Genomic DNA, 24,102 nt, shown 5'->3' on the forward strand with positions numbered 1-24,102 from the left:
CCGGATTGGAGAGGGGTCCCCTGAGGGCTCCCAGATTGGAGAGGGTGCAGGTCAGGCTGAGGGATCCCCACACTCCCCAGTGCACGAATGTCATGCACCGGGCCTCTAGTAATAAAATAAAAGGTTAGAATCTTCACTGTTAGTAGAGCAAACTTTTTCAGGGACTTGCTCTTCGTCTTTTGTTTGCCTAGAATATCCACTATTCATCTCTCCATGTGGAAGTTGGGCCATTTGTTAGTTCAATATGTATTTACTGAGATCTGTTTATACAAGGAACTAATTATATTTGTAGCTTTAGAGGAAGATACTCATAGAATATTTAGCTTTACCTGTAATTGAATGTGAGCATCCCTGCCTTTCACACCTCACAGAATAGCTTCCTTGCCTACGTGGTGTACCAGTTAACTATGAGCTTGTCTCTTACCTCCTACGAGACTAAATGTGTTGCAAGAAGCCTTCATTGTTGTAACCCTGATAGAGCCTAACTCACCTCCTGGTCCCTATTTGTGTCAAGAACCTATCGAGCTTAACAGAGTGTGTAGGCATCCCTATGGGGATTAGTAGAACCAGAGTCCAAAAGCCCTGGTTCCCAGACTCTACCAAAGACATTTGCTTCTAACTCCCCAGGAATTCCACATGTGCTGACATAGTGTCCCAGGCAGCACGGATCCATTTCTCATGCAGAACGGGCTTGCTTTTAGAACAAGCCTCATCCAGAATGTAGGAGAGACATGTTTGAGACCCTATATTCCACTCTTACCCAGTCATTCCCAGTACAGTTGGGAAGCAAATAGGAAAGTTGACTTCATTTAACTGACAGTGTTGTTACGTTTATTAAGCAAATACTGCAAAACCAATTGAAAGCTGAGTTGTTTTAATTTTCAAAATGGAAACATTTTACTTGAAATACCACCATTAGCTAAGTTGTCTAATCTGACTTAAGGCCCTGCCCATACTTTGGATCATAAACAGATTGGCCTCCATCCTTTTTCAGTTGCCTTGGGTCTGAATATTAGCTAAGCTATGCATGCTACATTAGGAACATCTGATGCACCTATGTGTAGAGGAATCATCAGTCCAGATGAAATACATGTATCTCATCACCCATTTCCTAATATTTTTGGGGGAAACTTCTGGAATGTCTGATTAAAAAGAAGCAAAAACAAAAATGAATCAGCAGGGAAGAGATAGAAGAAGTAAGCCAGGTGGCTTCTCAGATCTCTTATTAAGCACCCTCCAGCCACTCCCAACCCCAGGACAAGCCCCCACCACCCCAGTGTCCATGTCCATTGGTTATGCTAATATGCATGCATACAAGTCTTTGGTTGATCTCTTACACCCCCTCTCCCCCCACACACACACCACCCTCCCCGGCCTTCCCTCTTAGGTTTGACAGTCTGGTGGGTCTTTCTCTGTCTCTGGATCTATTTTTGTTCATCAGTTTATGTTGTTCATTATATTCCACAAATAAGTGAGATCATGTGATATTTATCTTTCCCTGATTGACTTATTTCACTTAGCATAATGCTCTCCAGCTCCATTTATGCTGTTGCAAATGGTAGGAGTTCCTTCCTTTTTACAGCAATGTAGTATTCCATTGTGTATATGTACCACAGTTTTCTAATCCACTCATATACTGATGGGCACTTAGGCTGTTTCCAAATCTTAGCTATTGTAAATTGTGCTGCTATGAACATAGGGATGCATATATCCTTTCTGATTGGTGTTTCTAGTTTCTTGGGATATATTCCTAGAAGTGGGATCACCAACATCAGCCCAGCATCACATGTCTCACTCGTTCACATTTTGATTTGACATACAAGTAATTTGAGTTACGAGCTCCGTCATGGAACGAATTAAACTCGTAAGTCAAGGCCCCACTGTACCACAGTTTTTTAATCTACTCATCTGCTGATGGGCTGTTTCCAAATCTTAGCTATTATAAATTGTGCTACTATGAACATAGGGGTTCATATGTCCTTTCTAATTGGTGTTTCAGATTTCTTGGGACATATTCTTTGTACTTTTGATGCCAGTCTTATATTGCTATTTCCTTAAGTGAAATGAGAATTTGGACAAGGAAGAATGAAATGGGTGAAAATTGAACACCTTTCTGACAGGGCCTGTCTTAGTCATTTGACAGACGTAGGATTGTGAGAACCAAGATTGGATACAATCCATCATGTTGCAGCAATCAACATTGACTTAGTTTTTTTATGCCGATGCCATACATTTTATCTTGGTAAGAGGCAATAAATGTCTAAGGCTGATATTTAAAGAGTAATAGTAATATTAACACTAGCTGTCAGAGGTAGTATCTAACCTATGTTTATGAGCTTACCTGAAATCATTTCCTGGCCTCTTTAAGTCCATTTTCTTTTTAAATTCTTTTTACAGGTAAAGATAAGATTAAAGTGTCTGAGGATGACTTGAAGAAACTCCCTCTAATTAAATGGTGTATTTTGGAAACGATTCGTTTAAGAGCCCCGGGTGCCATTACTAGAAAAGTGCTGAAACCAGTTAAAATTTTGGTAAGCTTTGGTTTGGCTTTAAAATAATCTCTCTAGGGAAAAAATGTACATATCTTTCCCATATATTATTAGATAATTCCTTAAATTCCAGTAGCACCAAATGACCTAGGAATAGATTACTAACAAGAGTTGTACAGCAACATTTTGTCAATGTAGGTATTTTTCCATTGGTGAGGATTTTAGCTACAATATAATATTTTAATAATCATTTTGGCTATGTGATTATGTATCAAAATTAGTATAATCCTATTTCAATCAAGCAGGTGGATTAGATAACACCTTCACTGCTGAGCAGCCATAGGTTGAGGAATTCATGTGCAAGAGAATTTCCAACTAGACACAGTTTCAGACCACAGATTACAGATATGGGAACAGATCATTGATATTAGCAATCAGCATCCAAGTAGGGGAGAGAGGTCCTTTTTATGGGCAGAATAGGAGAAAATTCTGAAGTGCACCATGAAAAGTATGTGTACATGGCAGAATTTCAGGTCAATATTTGCTGAGTCAATCAGGCAGAACAAAATATTGTTTCAGAATGATTTGACTTTGAGCCTGCAAGATCACATTAAGTCAGACCTCCACTCTTGTTGGCTGTTTTTACACACAGCATGAGAGTGCCTGGATTCAAACCAAGAACATTTTGTAGTGGTACAACACAAAAAGACAAAAAAACCCAAATTTTATAAAGGTTGCAACTTGCTAAATTCAGAAGAGACGTTTGTTTGTTTGGCTGCTCTTACATAAATTACAGGATTTAGTTTTAGTGTGATTTTAAACAGTTTTTGCTCTTAAATAATCAAATTCTTAATTACTTTAAGAGTATAAAATAATATGCTTTCAGAGGAAATAGTCAAACAACTTGGTGCAATTAAGTAGAACAATGTGTTTATTAGTCTGAATAGTACTATAATTTTCTTGAACTTTTATTTATATTATTTATATTATAAATGTTGATAATATATAAGTATGTAAAAATAAGTACATACATATATTATAAATATTTACATTATACAGTGTGGGGCAAAAGTTTTACAGTTTACAGTTCTAAGTATGTGAAACAGTTTGTTCTTGTATTATTATTTATTAACTGTATTATTTTCTTTATAAAAACTATAAACCTACTTTGCACACTCTTATATTATTTATTTTATAGCCTCATTTATATTCTGGCTGGTAGATAATTACTTGAATTACACAATCATTTATCTGCCAGCAGGCATCTTCATTTTTATTTTATTACACAGATTCTATACATGTTTTGTTAGATTTATACCTAAATATTTCAGTTATTTTGAAGCTTTTATAAATGGTATATTTTCAAGTTTTAAGTCTCAATTGTACATGACTTGTTTGTAGAAATACAGCTGATTTTTTTTGTATGTTGACCTTGTATCCGCAACTTTGCTAACCTCACTTATTGGTCCTAGGAGTGTTTTTGTAGATTCATTAGGAGCTTCTTTGTAGATAATATTTTAATTTCTGCCTTTCCTACCTGTATGCCTCTTCCCCCTTCTTCTTGCCTTATTGCATTGGCTCTGTCTTCCAGCGCCGTGGTGAATTACTGTGGTGACAGCAGATATTCTTGCCTTGTTCCTGATTTTTATGGGAAAACATTTAGTCTTTCCTTGTTAAGTATAATGTTGGCTGTAGGTTTTTTGTAGATACCTAGAATAAATCTCATTTGATCAGGATGTATAATTTTTTAGACATTGTTAGTTTCTTTTGCTAACATTTTGTTCAGGATTTTTGCATCTAACCTCCTGAGAGTTATTGGTTTAGTTTTCTTCACTTTTTATTTTGTCCTGTTTTGTTTGGTTTCTATACCATGACAGTCTCTTCAAAGCTGTTTTATGCTTGTCCTGTACCCTTTTCATAAGCACTCACATTCCTTTCTTTGATCCACTCTTCCTCCTTCTCATTTCTTTTCTTCCTTCCTCCCTTTCTTCCTTCCTATCACATGTATTTCCTTATGAAAGACAGAAAAGAAAAAGTCAGCAGTATAGCTCTCTTCTTTTCTTTCTTAATTCCTTTCTGTTTCTCTCATTTTCTCTTTCTGGTCTCATTCTTCAGGTTTTTTACCCTGTAATTGCTCTCCCTTAAAGATTGCATTTCAGACCCTGGCCAGGTAGCTCAGTTGGTTAGAGTGTTGTCCCCATATACCAAGGTTGTGTGTTCAATCCCTAGTCAGGACACATACAAGAAATAACCAATGAATGCATAAATAAGTAACAACAAAGCCATGTCTCTCTCTCTTTCTCAAATCAATTAAAAAATAAATAAAGTTCCCATTTTGCCTGTACTAACCATGCCCATGACCAAACCAGGAAGAAAAAAACCCATAAGGATTCTTATGTCTAAAGTCTTATAAAAATTTTTTCCTGCTGCTTTTGGATTTCTTCTCTCTCTTGCGAGTTCCAGTGTGGTTTATGTGGTTTCAACACATTTCACCTTGTGCTTCTTTAACCAGTCGCTCTGCCTGCCACATATATGGCAGCTCTGCACCCCTCTTCTCAGACATAACACCTGGCTGTGCTATTTCATTAGCTAAGTATCTGAGATCATCACAGGGTGATTATATAATAAGAAATGTTTAATCTGTTACATAAATAGATTTCCTTCCCAGACACAAACCAAAAACTTTTAGGCACACACCACTTTCCAACCAATGTAACACACTTCCTCTGGGATTGTGTTCCTTCTGGCTCCTGCTATCCTGCCTTTGGATATTCCCATGCTGTTCATTTATCTTTATTTGATTAATTATACTTACACCCCAATACTTCTTCCTTCACTAAACACTACTTTGTTCTTGGGATTCTGTGCTCATCCTCTTTCTTTTCCTTTAGCTTCTCCTATGCCACCACCTGAAGCCTGTCTCCCAGGCCCCCTTGTTTCCCTTCTAGCAGGAGGAGTTTTCCACTGGGCAGATGTTAGTTTCCTGCTTATTTCATTTTACTTTTCATTTCCTTGAAGATGACTCAGTTGATGTTCTCTTTTCTTGTATTTTTATTTTACATAAGCGTGCTGGCACAAATGTATTTGTTTTTCAGCATAAAATTTCTTGTCTCTTGACCAGCAACTCACTTGTCTGCTGGTCAAGCTTCAACACTGGTACTGATATGGTCACTCTATATTCCACCACCCCTTAAACCCCCTGAACCCCTTTTCTATCCTTAAGTGAGTAGCTTTTGGGGGAGCTTTTAACATCATACCCTTGTCAGATTGTTGGGGCTGTTAACATCACATAGTTTTTCAAAATTAATTTTGCTTATTTCAACAACTTTACCAAAAGAAACATCCATGTTCAAACACATGCCTATATATATACACTCATGCATACACAACCCCACAACCCCATGACTGTACTGTAACAACTATCCAACATTCTCTTTGTATGACATCAGTAAATAAATCTAGTTCTTGTCATAGTGTAAATATTTCATTTTAAAAAGTTGTTAACATTATTTTTTATTTTTCATGCATCTAGAGAGTTTTCATATTTATTTCCATTGCCACATAATCGTCCATGGAGTTAATAGCTTGAATACTTAATTATTTCTTGGCTCTTGAGAATTTAGATTGTTTTACTTTGTGGTTCTTTTAATGTGGTAATTACTTGCATCTTTGTGCAGAGTACATTTCTTTCTTTTTTTTAATCCTCATTCAAGGTATGTTTATTAATTTGAGAGAGAGAGAAGGGTGGGGGGGGGCGCGGGAGATGAGAGAGGAGAGAAACATCGATCAGTTGCCTCCCATACTTTCTCTGACCGGGGATCAAACCTGCAACCTTGGTATGTGCCCTGACCAGGAATCAAACCTTCAACCTTTTGGTGCAATGGAAAACACTCCAACCAATGGAGCCAGCTGGCCAGGGCCATTTTCTTTTTGTAATGATTATGCTTGAATTAAGTGTTACTAGTGGATTACTGGTCCAAGGGTATAAACACACTTATGATTCACAACATACAACCCTCTTATAAAGTCTAACATCTATGGGATAAAATATTTTGAATTAGAGATAATGGATATTCAAAACGAGTCAAGAACTTATTTTAAATAATTGAGTCTCATATCTCCATTTCCTAACACTCTCACTCTCTTCCTGGAGGCCATGAGGCCACTCACTACCTGTTCAGTCTCCTTCCAGCAGCTGTGACAGCATCTCTGTGGTGGGGCAGCCCAGAGACCTGTGCTCAGGCTGCATCTTCCCAGAATGCCCCAGTCCTTCCTTCGTTATTTCCCACAATATGCTCTTCACAGCTATAAAAAGTGCAGTGTTTCCTGCACTCACTGTTTCTTTTGTAAACGTGGCCTTCCGCATAGGAGGCCCACACGCATCTGGATTTCTCCCTGGGGAGATGAGACTTTAACTTTAAGAACTTGCACAGTTTTCATTATGTAAGTAATACATGGTAATTAGAAAAGAGAAGATGAAAGAAGAAATGAAAAATTGCTAACAATTTCATGTCAAAGATAATTCCTGTGAACACTTTGGCATTATTATAATTTCAGATTTTCTTTTCCTGTAGTGTGTGCATTTTCAAAAATTCAATTGGGGTCATACTGTGTTAATTTTTTATAACCTGATTTTATTTTACTTAATAATAGGTCACAAATAATTTTCTATATCAATAAAGGACATCTAAACCATTTGAATTGCAGCATAATAATCTAATATATGGACAGAATCTAAATTTTTTCATCAGTTCCCCATTCTCGATTATGTATATGGCTTTCATTTTTTTCACTATGCCTTTGCTGAATATGCTAACACATTCCTAAGAATTTGGATTATAGAAAACATTTCATATGGGACTATCTGTATTGAGCAGTGGCAGAGGCTCATTCATATTTTCCCTCCTGTTGGACAGCTGGTCAGGGTGTCTTGCTATGAATGCTAGACGTATTCTCCCACTGCTCTTCCCCTGAATAGTCTGAACAGGGTATCAGTATTCATTTTTGCTTTTGTATTCTTTTCTATTAAAATGAACAACTATCTGCTTTCTTGGATTTACTCCATTTCTTCTTACTCTTTATTATGCCATCTTTGAAAACTCTTAAACTTCTACCTATACTCTTCAAGGCTTCATATTTTTAGTACAAAGTTAATCTGCAAGAATACCAAGCAAATAATAAACAAAGTAATATTGGAAAATATGAATAATTAAGACATATTAATTACCTTCTTGAGGTATTAAACTGTTATAAAACTATTAAGACATGTTATTAAAACAATTAAAATGGCATCGTACTGGTGTCAGACCAGATTGTCAGATCCATAGAACAGATTCGATAGATAACAAAAAAACGAAACCCCTTACACATAAGAATTTAACAGAATAAATAAATCATTATAAGTTCATGAAGAGGGAAGAGATTAATATATGGTTTGAGATGACTAGCTAAGGCAGGAAAAGGTGGGGAGGGGGGGGGAGAGTAAGAGATCAACCAAAGGACTTGTACGCATGCATATAGGCATAACCACTAGACACAGACAATAGGGGGGTGAGGGCCTGTGCTGGAGTGTGGGGGCAGGCTGGGAGAGGTCAATGGGGGAAAAAGGAGACATGTAATACTTTCAACAATAAAGAATTTTTTTTAAGTTATAAATTGCCCCTAAACAAATAAATCTACACTAATAAAAGAGAAACATGCAAATTGGTGTCACTCCACTATGCCCACCAGCCAATCAGAGCAACTATGCAAATTAACCCAACAAAGATGGTAGTTAATTTGCATATGGAGACACGGAGCGAAGACTGAAGGCTCTGGCCAGAGTGAAGACTGAAGACTGAAGACTGAAGAGACTTGGCTTCTCCACTGCGGCCAGACCAAAGGCCTGGGTCCCAGGTGCCAGAGGAAAACCGGTGCCGGCAGCCAGGGGAAGGAAGGCCTATTGCGCGAATCTTCGTGCAATGGGCTTCTAGTATACAAGTAATTTCTCAAAAAAATAAATAAATAAAATAAAAGTGGGTACTTTTTTTTAACATAGTGATTCTCAAACTTTTGGTCTCAGGATCTCTTTATCCTTTTCAAATTTATTGATGATCCCAAAGAGCTTTTGTCTTTGTGAGTTATATATATTTACTGTATTAGAAACCAAAGCTGAGAAATTGTTAAAGTATTTATTTAGTAATTAATTTAAAAAGAACAAGAAACCCTATTACATGGTAAATTAATAGCCCGGTTTTAAGAAACATATTTTCCAAAACAAAAAGTGAAGAGTAGCATAATTTTTAAATTTTTGTAAATCTAATGTCTTGCTCATAGAAGATATCTGAATTCCTATGTACGTGTCTACAATCAGTCTATTGTGATGTATTGTTTTCATTGACGGAAATGAAGAAAATCCAGCCTCACATTGACATGTAGCCAAAAAAGGAGTGTTTTAGTAGCCTTTTCAGATATTTGTGGCTATTCTTTGATACTACACTAAAACTCAACAGTGGTATTTTCTTATAAGTTTGTTGCAACCTGAAAATATATCAGTGAATTTTTGTAGTAAGTTATGTTAAAATCCACTGGTGTGTCCTGTACTTTGAATGAGTATTTTTACTCAGGAGTGATGTTGATCTGGCAGAAGCTCTGAAAAGGTCTTGGGGACTCCTAGAAATCCCTAAACCACCTAGAAAGCCACTAGTGTAGAGAAAGCCAATATGTAGCCACTATTATAAATTCAGGATTAATCAGTGAAACTACAAAGCAGATGAACAGGTTTGAATGTACCATATCAAAAATTAACATGTCTTATTTTGTAAAGTATAATCTAAATTAAATGTAAACCAAAAATTAAGAATAAATGTCAATATGTTTGTAACACAAGGGGAAATGATTTTAATATATAAAGAATTTACAGCTCAGTAAATAAGGCACTAAGGTTACATAGATTAATGCACAAGAGTTTATAGAAGAAAAAAACATGGAAAATGCTCAACAAAGACATAAAAATTTAGGTGGCAATCAAAACTAGCCTATTGAGATGTCAGACTAGCAGATAAGAGGGTAATGAAATTGACATGTTCACGTTGTAGTTAGAGACTTTTTTTTTTTTTACAAAATTTGAGGAAGCAATTAAGCAACAGGTATTAATAGCCTTAAAAATATTCATGTCTTATGTCTTCTGAACATCTCCTCTAAACGATTTTGTATGAAAAATGCTTTGAGGAAGAAGACTCTAGTTATGGCATTTATAATAGGAAAAACATTAGAATAGGATCAGATTAATTATGATTTAATCTAGCCAATGAAAGATTAAATAGCTATTGGAGAGGGAATTATTCACAATGACTATACAATATGAAGAAATAAATAGTCTTTAATTTTTAAAGTGCTAAGAGCAACCAAGCTCCTGGCCAAGAGCTAGGAGGGAAACCATGTCCTCTGGACCTCCTCCTCCTGATGCTCTGTCTTTATAGGACTCCTCCTCTCTCTTCCATAGTCTGCATTCCTTGCACCCACTTTGCTCTCAGAATTCTTCTTAAGGTACAGCAGATAGTCCTTCCTTCTCTTTTCTCTCCAGACTAGAAGCTCATTTGCCCTCATAGTATCCCTATGTGGTGGGCTGGCCAGGTTCGATTCTGTCTACCTGGGAGATTCAGTTATTATTGCAACAGGTTGTGATTTCTCTTTGCTAGTGGTCTCTGTTCCAGTCCTTACTGTTTTGTCTCCCTCTTGATCTGTCCCTTCATCTATCCTATAAATCAGTGGTTCTCAACCTTCTGGCCCTTTAAATACAGTTCCTCATGTTGTGACCCAACCATAAAATTATTTTCGTTGCTACTTCATAACTGTAATGTTGCTACTGTTATGAATCGTATTGTAAATATCTGATATGCAGGATGGTCTTAGGCGATCCCTGTGAAAGGGTCGTTCGACTGCCAAAGGGGTCGCGACCCACCGGTTGAGAACCGCTGCTATAAATAATGGCAGGGCCTGTTTAGACTGGGCATGTTGATATCTGTTCTCTCAGAGGGTTCCTTTGATACAACCAGCTCTCACATCCCTTTATGCCATTTGTCAGCCTGGCATTTGCTGCTACAAGAGGTATGTCTTTTGGGTCTCCTCCCTGTTGCTATTATTAATGGTGTTATCCAGGCCCCCTTTGACATCTTTCTCTACTAGCTGGCTCTGTAGGCCTCAGCAGTCAGCAGCCTCTAAGTCATATCACAGGTCAACTGCCACTAAAGAGGGCTGCTGGGTGGGGAAAGGAAGGGCAGACTGCCTCCAGCCCTGCCCCCAGCTGATTTCAGAACAGGCATGACCTCTCTAGCCTCAGTTCCAACAGAGGGAACGAACACAAAGGATTGGGATCTCACCGATCTCTTTCAACTTAAAAAAAATGGTTAGAAGGGCACCAGCAAGCCTCGCGCTCTTCCCGGGTTTGGATCTAACTATCCAGCTGTCCTGGCATTGAAATTATAAAACTCAAGCAACATTCAGTTCCCATCAGAGCCAACAGGGGTTCTCTTGGGCCAAAAAATAATGACCCTCTCCCCATACTTGACCTCCTACTACCATAAGGAGACATGTTTTTAATTGTAAGGTGTTAATTCTAGATGCATGAACTTCGTGTTTTGCAAATATCTCGAGGACACTTGAAAATGATGCAGGGTTAAATAGATGTGGCTTCTGATGTTTGGCAATGGGAGTTGCTATTACTAGTGGCCCCACTCAGTAAAGTTGGTAGCTACCTAGTGATCACACACCCTGGGAGAGCTCTTTGCCCTGTGGTTCCTGAGCATGGTGCTGTAAGGGTGGTTTTATGAGATGGTTTTAGTCCTTGGTATAGCTTATTTAACATGAATGCAGAAGGATTGTGCAGACTCTTTTGTCGAAGGAATCCCACTGCTCAGCCCCACAATCACCACAGCATCCAACACAAAAGCATCCAAATAAACGCACTGCACTTGCTTCGTCCTGTGTCTTACTAACCAGTTCCTTCATATTCCTTCTGCCCTAACAGCTGCTGCAAGAGTGAAAAAAAACAACAACAAAGAATCCACTGAGCCTGTCCTGACACTCTCATGAGCATCCCCAGGGGCAGGACACCTGCCGCCCCTGTCCTCAGTGCTGTGACCAGTGTCCTGTCTCAGAGTTAGATTTTTCTAGAACACTTGCTGCAAACCTCAGTATTAAACATCAAAAACTGCATTAGAATGGACCTATACTGGTTTCTGAAATTTTCACATTTATCAAATATTTTTCCCTATGTAACTAACTATATACATTCAGTAACTGATCATCGGAATTAGAAATAAGTGCCCAAATGGTGTGGCTCAATGGTTGAGCGTTGACCCATGAACCAAGAGGTAACTGGTTCGATTCCCAGTCAGGTCACATGCCCGGGTTTCAGGCTCCATCCCCAGTGGGGAGTGTACAGGAGGCAGAAAAATCAATGATGTTTCTCTATCATTGATGTTTCTATTCTCTATCCCTCTCCCTTCCTCTCTCTTAAAAAAAATCTTTAATTTTTTTAAAAAAATAAGAATATTTTTAAAAATAGGAATTATAAATCCTATTGCCCAAGTTGGAAAATAGAACTGTTGACCCAGGAAAGAGTTAGAGTTTATCACCATTTATTATAAAATGCATATGCCTTCTCCACAATATAGTCATAGCATTATTTTTAATGACCCAAACACTTTTTAACAGACTTCAAAAAAAATGAATTGGAATCAATTTTTCTATCGTAGAATTTCACTGTTCCTTCTGGTGACCTGTTGATGTTGTCTCCATTTTGGCTACATAGAAATCCAAAATACTTTCCTGAACCGGAATCGTTCAAACCCGTAAGTTACTTCTTTCAATATACATGATTCTTTGATTTTAATTTCTTTTTGTGCCAGGAGTACGAATTCATAAATTAACCAGGACTTTGTCATGAAGCAGAATATTTCTCTAGTAACAAAGGTGACAAAATACAGATTAGATTTGCAATATAGATGGCATAACATATATAACAAATCAGATAGGCAAGGCCCTGGAATAAGCTTCAGCAACTTTACAGTAAATTTTTATCTGAAACCAGCAGAGCATGTAAAAGTAAACAGGCCTGGTTCTGATAGAAGACTGAGTTCATGTTCTTCAGGCAATTGTTCTCGTTATTGGTTTCCAAGGAGCACAAAAAATAAAAAATGAAGCAAATTAAAACTGTGTTCTGCTGTTTCTTAGAATTGGGGGAGTGTCTGGGCTGAACAGAATCTTAAGAGGCCATTTGATCTATTCTCTGCCTTCAGGTGAAACTGTCAAAAATAGCCTCCAGATGTATCCATTCTGCATCCAGGCTCCCTCCAACAGGGCTGTCAGCAGCTGTCTGTTACTAAATTTATCACCAAGGGCAGTTTCAGGATGGAGCCTGAGGCCCCATTGTAAATACTCTTCCTCTCTGGAGTCAGTCCTGTGGTTGATTTACATCATCATCTACATTTGCCACTTAACAGAATTCTTCTTAAACCCTTTTATTTATTAGTTATGTTCCAAAAGAATCATCGTGGCTGATATTAATAACAGGTCGGAAAAAATGACCAACAAGCCTGCAACTTTATATGCAAGGATTAGCTGTACAAGGTCATTTTTAGCCTAGAGAAATAAAGTTAAGCTTATTTATATAAGGCTGATTTGGAAAAAAAAATGTTTTCTTCCCACAGGAACGTTGGAAAGAGGCAAATTTAGAGAAGCATGCTTTCTTGGACGGCTTTGTGGCCTTTGGAAGCGGGAAGTACCAGTGTCCAGGAAGGTCAGTGAGACAGCCGGGCCACGTTCCTCCGCAGTCTGCGGGGAGATGCTGGCGCAGAGCGGGGGAGCTCTGGCTCAGTCTGTCTTTTCTTTATCATCAAACCACAGGGAAAACCAGAGACCATGTTCTGTTTGGTTGGCCGTTCGTATTGCGCGATGTCTTTGTGAGAATGTCTAAAGTGCCTTCCGATAGGAGACCTCAGGAGAACAAAGTATCACAGTTCCAGCTGCCAGATGCACTCAGGGTTTATGTTTCAACTGCTCAGCTCTCATATAAGGATAACTCAAAAGTCATTTGAGTTTCACCTTTTTTAAAGATAAAGATAGAGGTATAATATTTTTTTTAAAAAAAATATATTTTTACTAGAGGCCTGTTGCATGAAAAGATTCGTGCAACAAGCCTTCCCTTCCCCTGGCTGCCGGCACTGGGACCCAGGCTGGAGCCGCCTTCAAGCCTTCGCTGCCCTGGCTGGAGCAGCCTTCAGTCTTTGCTCCGCTGCTTCGTGCCAGCGTATGCAAATTAACTGCCATCATTGTTGGTGGTTAATTTGCACATCTTGCTGATTAGCCAATGGGAGGTGTAGCGAAGGTACGGTCAATTACCATGTTTGTCTATTATTAGATAGGATTGACTTCAGAGAGGCAGGGAGGGGGAGAGGGAGGTAGAAACATCAATGATGAGAGAATCATTGACCGGCTGCCTTCTGCATGCTCCACACTGGGGATTGAGCCTGCAACCCAGGCATGTGCCCTGACCGGTAATCTAACTGTGACCTCCTGGTTCACAGGTTGACGCTCAACCACTCAGCCACGCCTGCCGGGCAGGTATAATATTTCTTTAAGGACAGCCTTATCGTAGACATTTGTTGAGGGTTCAGAATGTCGTTAGCATGGAGCATAGCAGCAGCTTACTAAGTGGCTTTTATTTATTGGGTTAGGTTAGTTCTGTCAAAATTTTCTTTGAGACCTTTTATAGTTAAATTAATCTGGCACCCAGGACTTCTCTGCAGTGTGATGCCCTGTTCTGGGGCAGGTGTTTATCATTTAATGAAAGATATTTAATATTTATGTGTTTAAGCAGACACTTTGTTTAACATCTCGCCATTGCCAGGCCCTCTGCTAAGCCTCAGGGACAGAGCAGTGGGGAAGGCGGACATGGTCCCTCACCTCATAAAACTTGCACTCTGCGTTAAACAAGTCCCATTTCTTCATTGCTGCTGACTCTGTTGGTACCATTCTATTAGAGGATTATTGGCACCATTCTACTAGAGGATTATTGGCACCATTCTATTAGAGGGTTATTGGTACCATTCAATTAGAAGATTATTGGCACCTGTTTGTAACAGAATCTCACTCAGTGGATGTACAGAGTCCTTCAAAATTGTATAGCAGAAAAGTTGTAGTTTCTTAAGAAGTCAGTTGTCTTTCTTGTTTGAATAGTAATGTCCATCCATATTTTCAATTATGACTTACTCCACAGCATCCGCTCTACCCCTCCTTTGTTTCGTGTTTGTAGTATCAATATGCTTTTAGTAATATACACCTCCCCCAAATGGTTTTAGTTAGTCTCAGCCAGCCATGATCATTCTTTCTCCCTTTTTAGAAGTTCTTCTAGGAGCCTAAGGGTAAGCAACTTGTTGCATAGTGTTTCCCTGGAGACGCTATTTGTCGTGGGCAGTTGACCTGAACTGGCCAATCAGACTGAAAGGAGAGACTTTTCTTCCATGGTGAGGAGAGGGGCCCACTTTGTCCTTTCTCATCGGATGTGAACAGGAGAGCATGCAGCCCAGTTGTTACTAGCAGCAGATTCAAGTGGAACAAGCCTCATGCTGGTGTGGTCTGTGGAGGGCAGGACAGAGATATGGAGAGAAGCTGGTCCACAGGATATCATTGTGTCACTGAGCCATCAGTGTTGAGGTGTTCATCTTCTTCCTGTCATGCTAGATGATAAATGTTTTCACTTTTATAAATAATAATATAGTATATTTATTACATATAATAAATGTTCATGATTTTTAAGGCAGTTTGAGTTGAAGGTTTTATTGTTGAGAGCTGAAAGCATGCTGACATATCCACCAGGAAACTTCCAAGGTGGACGCTGTAATTGAGTGTCCAATACTTTAGGGGCAGAGTATGACAAAGGAAAACAACAGTAATAGCAACACACACACACACACACACACACACACACACACCGCACACCGGCCTCTTCTATCATTTTTACTTTAGATAAGCAGTTCTTAAGCCAAGAACACATTTATTGTTTTTGTCACTATTAAGTAATAGTTTGTAAGAGTAGATCTTCTAAAAAGAATAGATATTACCTTTTTCATGTTCCTTTAGTATATATCTTCAATTGCAACTAAAGAGTTTATTAGAACCATCTTTGAAGCTGACCTAGAAATATTTTAAACTAAGGTCTGAAATGCGTGGTTATAGAGCAGCCGTGGGCAAACTACGGCCCGCGGGCCGGATCCGGCCCGTTTGAAATGAATAAAACTAAAAAAAAAAAAAGACCGTACCCTTTTATGTAATGATGTTTACTTTGAATTTATATTAGTTCACACAAACACTCCATCCATGCTTTTGTTCCGGCCCTCCGGTCTAGTTTAAGAACCCATTGTGGCCCTCGAGTCAAAAAGTTTGCCCACCCTTGTTATAGAGCATGTAGTATGGGCTGGTGGTCAATCGATGACTGTTGTTTGTAAGAGGAGCTGTTAGGACATTACTGTAATATCTGTGGAGGCTGATAGACATTTGCTTGGGTTTGAGAGTAATGGATACAATACAGAGAATCATAACATTTCCGCTCCATCAGTAGTATGTTATACAGAAACTGTAGAAATTTTGCACTAGAAATTATTTAAATATGTTTTTATTGATGAGAGAGAGAGAGAGAGAGAGAGAGAGAGAGAGAAAGAACATCCACATGAGAGAAAAACATCCATCAGTTGCCTCCCACATGCTCCCCAACCTAGGATTGAACCCACAACCTGGGCATGTACCCCGACCAGGAATCAAACCAGCAACCTTTCGGTGCATGGGACGACACTCGACCTATTGAGCCACACCATCCAGGTCTGCAATAGAAATTTAATCCTACAAACCCTTAGTGTAATCCCCAGAAAAGCGTGCCCATTCTTAGTTTGTGTACCAGGAGCCAATTTACTTTGTCATGTACCAAACACGCAGTGAGTCAGAGAAAGTTGCCTGTAAAGTTGCTGACGACCAAAGTTTATCACGAACAGTCTTGTGGCCTTGCAGCTGTCACCTCTGGGAGTCCAGGCCACTGAGGCAGCATGAGAACCCCTCACACAGTGAACACAGAATATTTTGCTGAATTTACCAAATAAGTGCTCAGTGCTGCCATCAACTGCCAGATAAACATTGCAATGGAAGAACTGTAGTACCTCCTCCGAATAGTAGGAGTTCTGAAATGCACTTGGAGGAAGAACCCCTTGCTAGGCACTTTCCTGAAGCTGGGAAGCTCCTGGGTACACACGGTCAGGGAACCCTTCCTAGTAATTCTACAGCTGGAGAAGAACGTGGCTTTGCAGGAAAACAAGAGAAAGCAGCATGAACTCCAAGACTTCTTCAGCAATGGTAGCATGCAAAACGAAGAGTCCCACTACAGTGGACATTCTCCTCCTAACCTGTCGATCTAAATGGAGAAACAGGGCAAGGGAACTTTAGTGTCGTGTGGGTGTCTCTGAGAGTAGATGATCTTGGCAGAAAGGGACGTGCTTGCTGGACCCAACCCCTGGAATCTACACCAAGCCAGCCGCCTTGATTTTCCTTGCTTCCCATCCATGCGTGAGGCTTCCTGGGTGGCTGTCTCATTGTGCTAATTGATTGGGGTTAAATTCTAGTGTAAAATAGTCACGCTGGTTGTTGGTATGGTTACCCCGCTTGCAAAGGCATGCTTGGAGAGGAAGAGGGTATATAAGAGAACAGCCGCCGTACTTGAGAAATAAAAAAGAAGCATGGATTCCTTGGGAATGGAAACTGTGATTTCCACCCTTTTGTGACTGTTTGGCTCTCACCTGTGTCATAGGGCAGTCCTAGGCCACAAAGTCATGGACGTGTTTTGAATTACTAATGAAAATCACACAGCTGTTGGAAAATTAATCCAAAAAGAGGTCCAGCTGATAGTAGATTGGTAGTAGTATTATTCAACCTAACAAATACCTCTTGAGTACCTGGTTTAGTATGGTTATTATTTCATTCAATAAATATTTATGGAGAATATGCTGTAATTCAGGGTAGGGCTCTAGGAGTTATCTTGGAAAACAAAATAAGGGATGAAAGTCCCTTCCCTCAAGGAGCTTATAGCCTAACTTAAGTCATTTTAGTAAACACCAGGGAGATTCATTCCTGAATTGCTTATAATGTAGTTGGGGAGATGAAACATAGCAATGTGGAAAACAAGCCTGCTTAACTGCATAAGATAGCACCTGAGCAATGCCAGCTGAGCCATATAATTGCCATAGGAGTTCAGGGGCATTAAAAGGAGCTTTATGGCCTAGATGGAATTAATCAATAAACAGCATAGAAGAAAGCACACCTCTCCCACAGGCAGTGGTGTCAAACTTTTAGGAGAGACGAGAGGAAATAGTCATAGGAATGTAATGGACTGTATGTTAATGGTAGCAAAGCAACTATCTATTTGGGGTTTGTGAGGCTCTGAGCACAGTTGTTTCTGTATGTTTATCTTAAAGATAATGTAATTTTAATAATTGTGCCCTAATGAAATAGCTTTGCACAATCTTGTATTTAAGAAATACTATTAACTGGTCACTTTTGAGGAGTGAGCAAACTCAGATCCCTATGGGTTTCTTGAGATGTTGCAAATTCAGTATATGGGGAGGGCAAAAGTAGGTTTACAGTTGTGAATACCCAGAATAGAGTTTATTCTTGTATTATTATTTATTAATTATTGTATTATTTATATTACAACTGCAAACCCAATTTTCCTAGCCCACATTCTGAGGAACCTATAATAATAAAAGCATAATATGCTAATTAGACCAGACGTCCTTCCAGGAGACCTTCCAAATGAAGCCGGGGATGCGAGGGAAGCCCGGGTCCTGGGTGCCAGAGGGAAGCCTGTGCCGGCAGCCTTGGAAAGAAAGGCCTACTCTTGCACGAATTTTGTGCATTGGGCCTCTAGTTTGTTACATAAACAAATGCATCCCCTCAACTCCAGTTGTTAAATAGAATTGCATCTACTTATATAGTGGTTACTTAACGTTTCACCATGGTGTGCACATGTCCTGGTGGGTATATAAAGCGGTTAGGATGAGGGTGGGCAGGGCAGATCCAGTTAATCCCAGGACTCTGAGCTGGGCTGAACTCTCTGTGAATTTGTAGCCATGCTTCTCTATTTGTTCTGCTTAACTAAGGAGCAGGGACTCATGCAAAGGAGCCGTGGGACCACTGGCCAAGTTGCTGTCATTACTTTCTTAGCCATTTCATTTTGACACTTCATTATGAGCCTAAGATTTCAGTCTGTGAAGAACAAAAGAAGCCATTCAAGAGTGACTTTTGAGACTCTGATAGGCCAAAGTGCTAAAATAAATACTGGTATGCACCTTTCTGAGCAGAATTTCAACGTCTCCAGCCCCTCTGTGGTGCAGGATTTCTCTATGGCGAGAAAGGAGACTGGGCTGGTGTCTCCCACCGCTCAGCGACTGCTCTTGAATAGGTGTCTACTGTTCCTAAGGAAAGGGGACTGGGATGAAAACTACGATCTCACAACACAGTATGCCTGTAGTGCTGATTCCACCCCCAATTCTGTCCCTGTGGAGTACAGTTCCCTAAGCCAATCCTCACATCTCATCCCTGGCCCCTCCCTCCCTTCCCATATGGATCGGTTTAGGACTCAGTGGTTCTCAACCTTCTGGCCCTCTAAATACAGTTCCTCATGTTGTGACCCAACCATAAAATTACAACTGCAAACCCAATTTTCCTAGCCCACATTCTGAGGAACCTATAATAATAAAAGCATAATATGCTAATTAGACCAGACGTCCTTCCAGGAGACCTTCCAAATGAAGCCGGGGATGCGAGAGAAGCCCGGGTCCTGGGTGCCAGAGGGAAGCCTGTGCCGGCAGCCTTGGAAAGAAAGGCCTACTCTTGCACGAATTTTGTGCATTGGGCCTCTAGTTTGTTACATAAACAAATGCATCCCCTCAACTCCAGTTGTTAAATAGAATTGCATCTACTTATATAGTGGTTACTTAACGTTTCACCATGGTGTGCACATGTCCTGGTGGGTATATAAAGCGGTTAGGATGAGGGTGGGCAGGGCAGATCCAGTTAATCCCAGGACTCTGAGCTGGGCTGAACTCTCTGTGAATTTGTAGCCATGCTTTTCTATTTGTTCTGCTTAACTAAGGAGCAGCGACTCATGCAAAGGAGCCGTGGGACCACTGGCCAAGTTGCTGTCATTACTTTCTTAGCCATTTCATTTTGACACTTCATTATGAGCCTAAGATTTCAGTCTGTGAAGAACAAAAGAAGCCATTCAAGAGTGACTTTTGAGACTCTGATAGGCCAAAGTGCTAAAATAAATACTGGTATGCACCTTTCTGAGCAGAATTTCAACGTCTCCAGCCCCTCTGTGGTGCAGGATTTCTCTATGGTGAGAAAGGAGACTGGGCTGGTGTCTCCCACCGCTCAGCGACTGCTCTTGAATAGGTGTCTACTGTTCCTAAGAAAAGGGGACTGGGATGAAAACTACGATCTCACAACACAGTATGCCTGTAGTGCTGATTCCACCCCCAATTCTGTCCCTGTGGAGTACAGTTCCCTAAGCCAATCCTCACATCTCATCCCTGGCCCCTCCCTCCCTTCCCATATGGATCGGTTTAGGACTCAGTGGTTCTCAACCTTCTGGCCCTCTAAATACAGTTCCTCATGTTGTGACCCAACCATAAAATTATTTTTGTTGCTACTTCATAACTATAATGTTGCTACTGTTATGAATCGTAATGTAAATATCTGATATGCAGGATGGTCTTAGGTGACCCCTGTGAAAGGGTCGTTCGACCAACAAAGGGATCGCGATCCACAGGTTGAGAACGGCTGGTTTAGGTGTTCCCATATGTTTTAAGCAGCACAATGAACTCCTGACGTTTCTGTTGGGACTTCCGGGTCAAAAATAACCAACCATTCCCTGTTGGATGTGAATAAGGAAGGACTTGATCCTAGAAACCGTTGGCAGCTATTTGAGACTCAGAAGGAGGCATTGTTGGGATGAAGCTGGTACCATAGAACAGAGCAGCACGGGGACCTGGCTTCCTGGGAACATCGCCGGCTGCCGCAGTTGTCTCTGCCCGAGGCCAGCCCAGCTCCAGGCTTTTCAGATCCATAACGCCATGCATTCCCTTCAGTACAGAAACCAGTCCGATGTGGTTTTTCTGTCACGTGCAACCGAGAGCATGTGAAGCAATATAATTTTCTTTTAAAGAAAACATTTTTTAAAAGATTTATCGAATTCCATGAAATAATAAACATATACTAACCATATAGGTTAATAGCTTTTGAAATACCTTGTGCTGCCCTAACCGGTTTGGCTCAGTGGATAGAGCATGGCCTGTGGGCTGAGGGATCCCAGGTTGATTCCGGTCAAGGGCATGTACCTTGGTTGTGGGCACATCCCCAGTAGTGAGTGTGCAGGAGGCAGCTGATCGATGTTTCTCTCTCGTTGATGTTTCTAACTCTCTGTCCCTCTCCCTTCCTCTCTGTAAAAAAATCAATAAAATGTATTTTAAAAAATTAAAAAAAAATACCTTGTGCTTTGTAAAAGGGCTGAATTTCATTTACTTTGGTATATCACAAAGCAAAAGTAAATGCCACTTCTTAAATTTTTCCTGGAAGGTCTGAGATTTAACATATATTAAGAGGTAATTTCTCTTTGGTGAGTACTTGATCTTAAGTCAATACTGGTTCTTTGCCTCCTCCTCCTCCTCCTCCTCCTTCTTCTTTTCCCTTAAAAAGAAGTACCCACATCTCTATCTTATACTAGTAGCTCCTACATATGGAGCTTCACTTCCAGGAGGAGTAGCTGTAGCAATGCCATTGGAACAATCCTGCTGCCACTCTGTAAAACAGTGACCTCAGAGCGTGCCCTCCCTCCAGGAGCCCATTCTGATCTTCCCAGTGACATAGAAAATGGAATCTCACATCAAGGATGGCTGAGTTCTTCAGTCCTTTCCTCTTTGTCTTCTCATCTGCTTTCTCACCTCCTTTTCCCTTTTTTCATTCTCCTCTTTTTCATGTATTTTCTTCTTTTTCCTCTTCCAACTTAGCTTTATCCCATTCTTCTCTTCCCATGTTATTCTGTTGGTTTCCCCCACCCCTTATTTTATATGGGCATCTACCTGCTCACTCTACCAGGTTATGTCCACATCATCAACCAAAAGCTTGGTACCCCAGCCATAGTGTTTCCGGTATAGCTGAGAAATTCTTTGTAATTTTAGTTATGTGAGCTAAAACTAAAAGCTTTGATAAACTATTCTCTTTTGACATTTTTTTTCTCCTTCCTCCTTGTCAAGGTGCTCTAGATGAGTGATGCTTAAAGTGTGACACTCCCCCACAAGTAGTAACATGACCTGTAAACTTGTAAAAATGCAAATTCTCAGGCCTTTCCCCAGACTTACAGAATCAGAAACTTGGGGCGTGGGGCCCAGCGAGCTGTGTTTTAACAGGTCCTCCATGTGATTCTGGTACAGGCTAAAGTTTCAGAACCGCTGGTCCATATTATTTTTCCTCCTGCCACCAAATTGATTATATTTTCCTAAAAACTTTCTTAGGGGGATGAGGTTGTGGGAGAAGTACTTTCCCTTTAACTTGAGTAGCCGTGCTCAGTGACGATGCCTGTGAAAGTATGTCTGCATGCTGCCTTCTCTGCATTCCAGGGCAAGATCATTCTATTTTCATAAGCCGCAGCTGGTAGCAACTAGGAATATACTGCAGAGCCCTTGTTCCTGGCAACCGTGGCCGTTTTCCAGCCCGTGCTGGCATTGCCCGCAATGACTCCAAGAGAGGGATTCAGTCTCACAACCGAGACACCTAAACCTAGCGTCATCCATCTCCCCTAATCCCAGCATTCCTTCAGTTCTCTGTTACTTTTCAATGGACCACTGTTCTCCTGGATGCCAGGGCTTTTAGAGTCACCTTTGACTCCTCCCCCTTTTTGGCTTCGCCTGTCCATTCCCACCTCCTAAACCAGGTCTTGTGCCTTAGCATGAGGTGATATCCTATCCCTTCTCTCTGGCTCCGTTGTCTCTTATTTCAGTCCATCTTACTCACTACATACAGACTACCTATTTAATTTTCCTTAAATTGTCATCTCTGATTGCCATTCTCTTGTTAAGACCCTGGTGCCCCTAGAATTCCACTGACACCCATTGTACCCTTCTGAGCCTTTGCGAAAGCCCTTCCCAGAGGGTCCGCTCTCTGTCCCCTAACGACAGCCATCCCTCCCGTTGCTCATGCTATCTGCTGGGTCAGGAATGCCCTCACTCAACATGTCTGCTTATTTAAAGCCTGTCCTTCTGTCAAGGTCTAGCTCAAGTTTCACCTCCACATAAAGTCAACATTGATTACTCCAAGTTGGAGCTCGCTCTCCAGACTCCAAACGGGCCTTTCGCTTCCACCTTTATCTTAGATGGTTACCGCTCCCATCTCTCCACGTGCCTTACTAGCGATGTGAGGCCGGAGTCTGTGTTTTGTCAGACTTGGTGCTCTCGATGCCTGTGCACGCTCCTTGAACAGTTATCTACAAGTGGGGAAAAGAGGCAAGTACTAAGTATTTAAGGAATTTTCAGCATGTTTATATTTTCATGAGCTCTATTTGTAGATGTGTAATTGTTGTTCTTGTAAGTGTAAAAAATAAATCTGTTATGAGTAATAGGCCTCATTATTCTCGCTGTTTTGACATTAGAAGTGGTATTAAGAAAGCATTCCTGACATGAAATAGCTCAGCTTGCTTCTGAAGAGCTCCTGTAAAAACACAAATTTATGAACCCATTTTCTTTGACATAAAAAACTTTTAATGTCACAGGTACATATATGTTAGTCTCATATTATAGACATTGAACAAAATTCAGTAACTTGGTAAAGGCTTGAAAACACAAGTATTTTTTTTTGCATTGCCAAATAATTAACTTTATTTGAGGTAACTCTACAAGAATTTCCAAATATTTAGATTGAGCGAAAATAATATTTTTAGCACATATTATTTTGTTATCTGTATTATTAGTTCACCTTACTTAGCACAATGTTTATAATGTAATATTACTAATTAACACTACTTTCATAATTAATACTAATTTAGTAACTAAACTAACTTAACACTAAAAATAAAAGAAAAATATTAAAGCCCCACTAATGAACAATATGAATTCATCAAGAGCCAGAATTACAGTTTTACCGATGGGAATGCAATTCTCTTTGGTGCACAGGATGACACTCTAAACAACTGGGCCACACCAGCCGAGGGTTAAGTGCCTTCTCCACTCTTACAGCTCCACCCAGCCCACTAGATCACTTACTGTCTTGCTGTTGGGCACTGTCTTTACCCCACCGGGCTGAGCTCAGGGAAGTGCACCGGTCCATGGCAAGCTAATGTTAGAAAAGGGCTAAAAGCAGTTACGAGAAAGCAGGATTTGTTTGAATAAAGTGGAACCTATAACACTGTTTTATAATTTATAAAGATACACTTAGCCAATATTTCCCTAGTGCTGCTAGGTAAACATTGAATATTGGGGAGTCACTGCTTATTCTACTGAACACAGAAGTTATTGGAGTGATCTCATCTAATTTACTT

The 24,102-nt window shown here is 40.1% G+C and overlaps 1 protein-coding gene across 7 annotated transcripts in view; it reads left to right on the forward strand.

Annotated features, from left to right (window-relative positions):
- The window catches only part of LOC102256355 (24-hydroxycholesterol 7-alpha-hydroxylase), a 70,814-nt gene that overhangs the window by 39,906 nt on the left and 6,806 nt on the right, over positions 1–24,102 (forward strand). For 6 of the 7 annotated variants that reach the window (XM_014535354.1, XM_005860938.2, XM_014535351.1 and 3 more), the window contains 3 exons: positions 2,398–2,531; positions 12,227–12,322; positions 13,181–13,269. In XM_014535354.1, the coding sequence (XP_014390840.1) occupies positions 2,398–2,531; positions 12,227–12,322; positions 13,181–13,269 (319 nt within the window). Of the gene's footprint in view, positions 1–2,397; positions 2,532–12,226; positions 12,323–13,180; positions 13,270–14,871; positions 14,966–24,102 lie in introns of those variants that run through there. The other variant, XM_014535355.1, reaches the window with a different exon arrangement.

This window comes from Myotis brandtii, unplaced genomic scaffold (assembly GCF_000412655.1).
Source record: "Myotis brandtii unplaced genomic scaffold, ASM41265v1 scaffold143, whole genome shotgun sequence".
Lineage (NCBI taxonomy): Eukaryota > Metazoa > Chordata > Mammalia > Chiroptera > Vespertilionidae > Myotis > Myotis brandtii.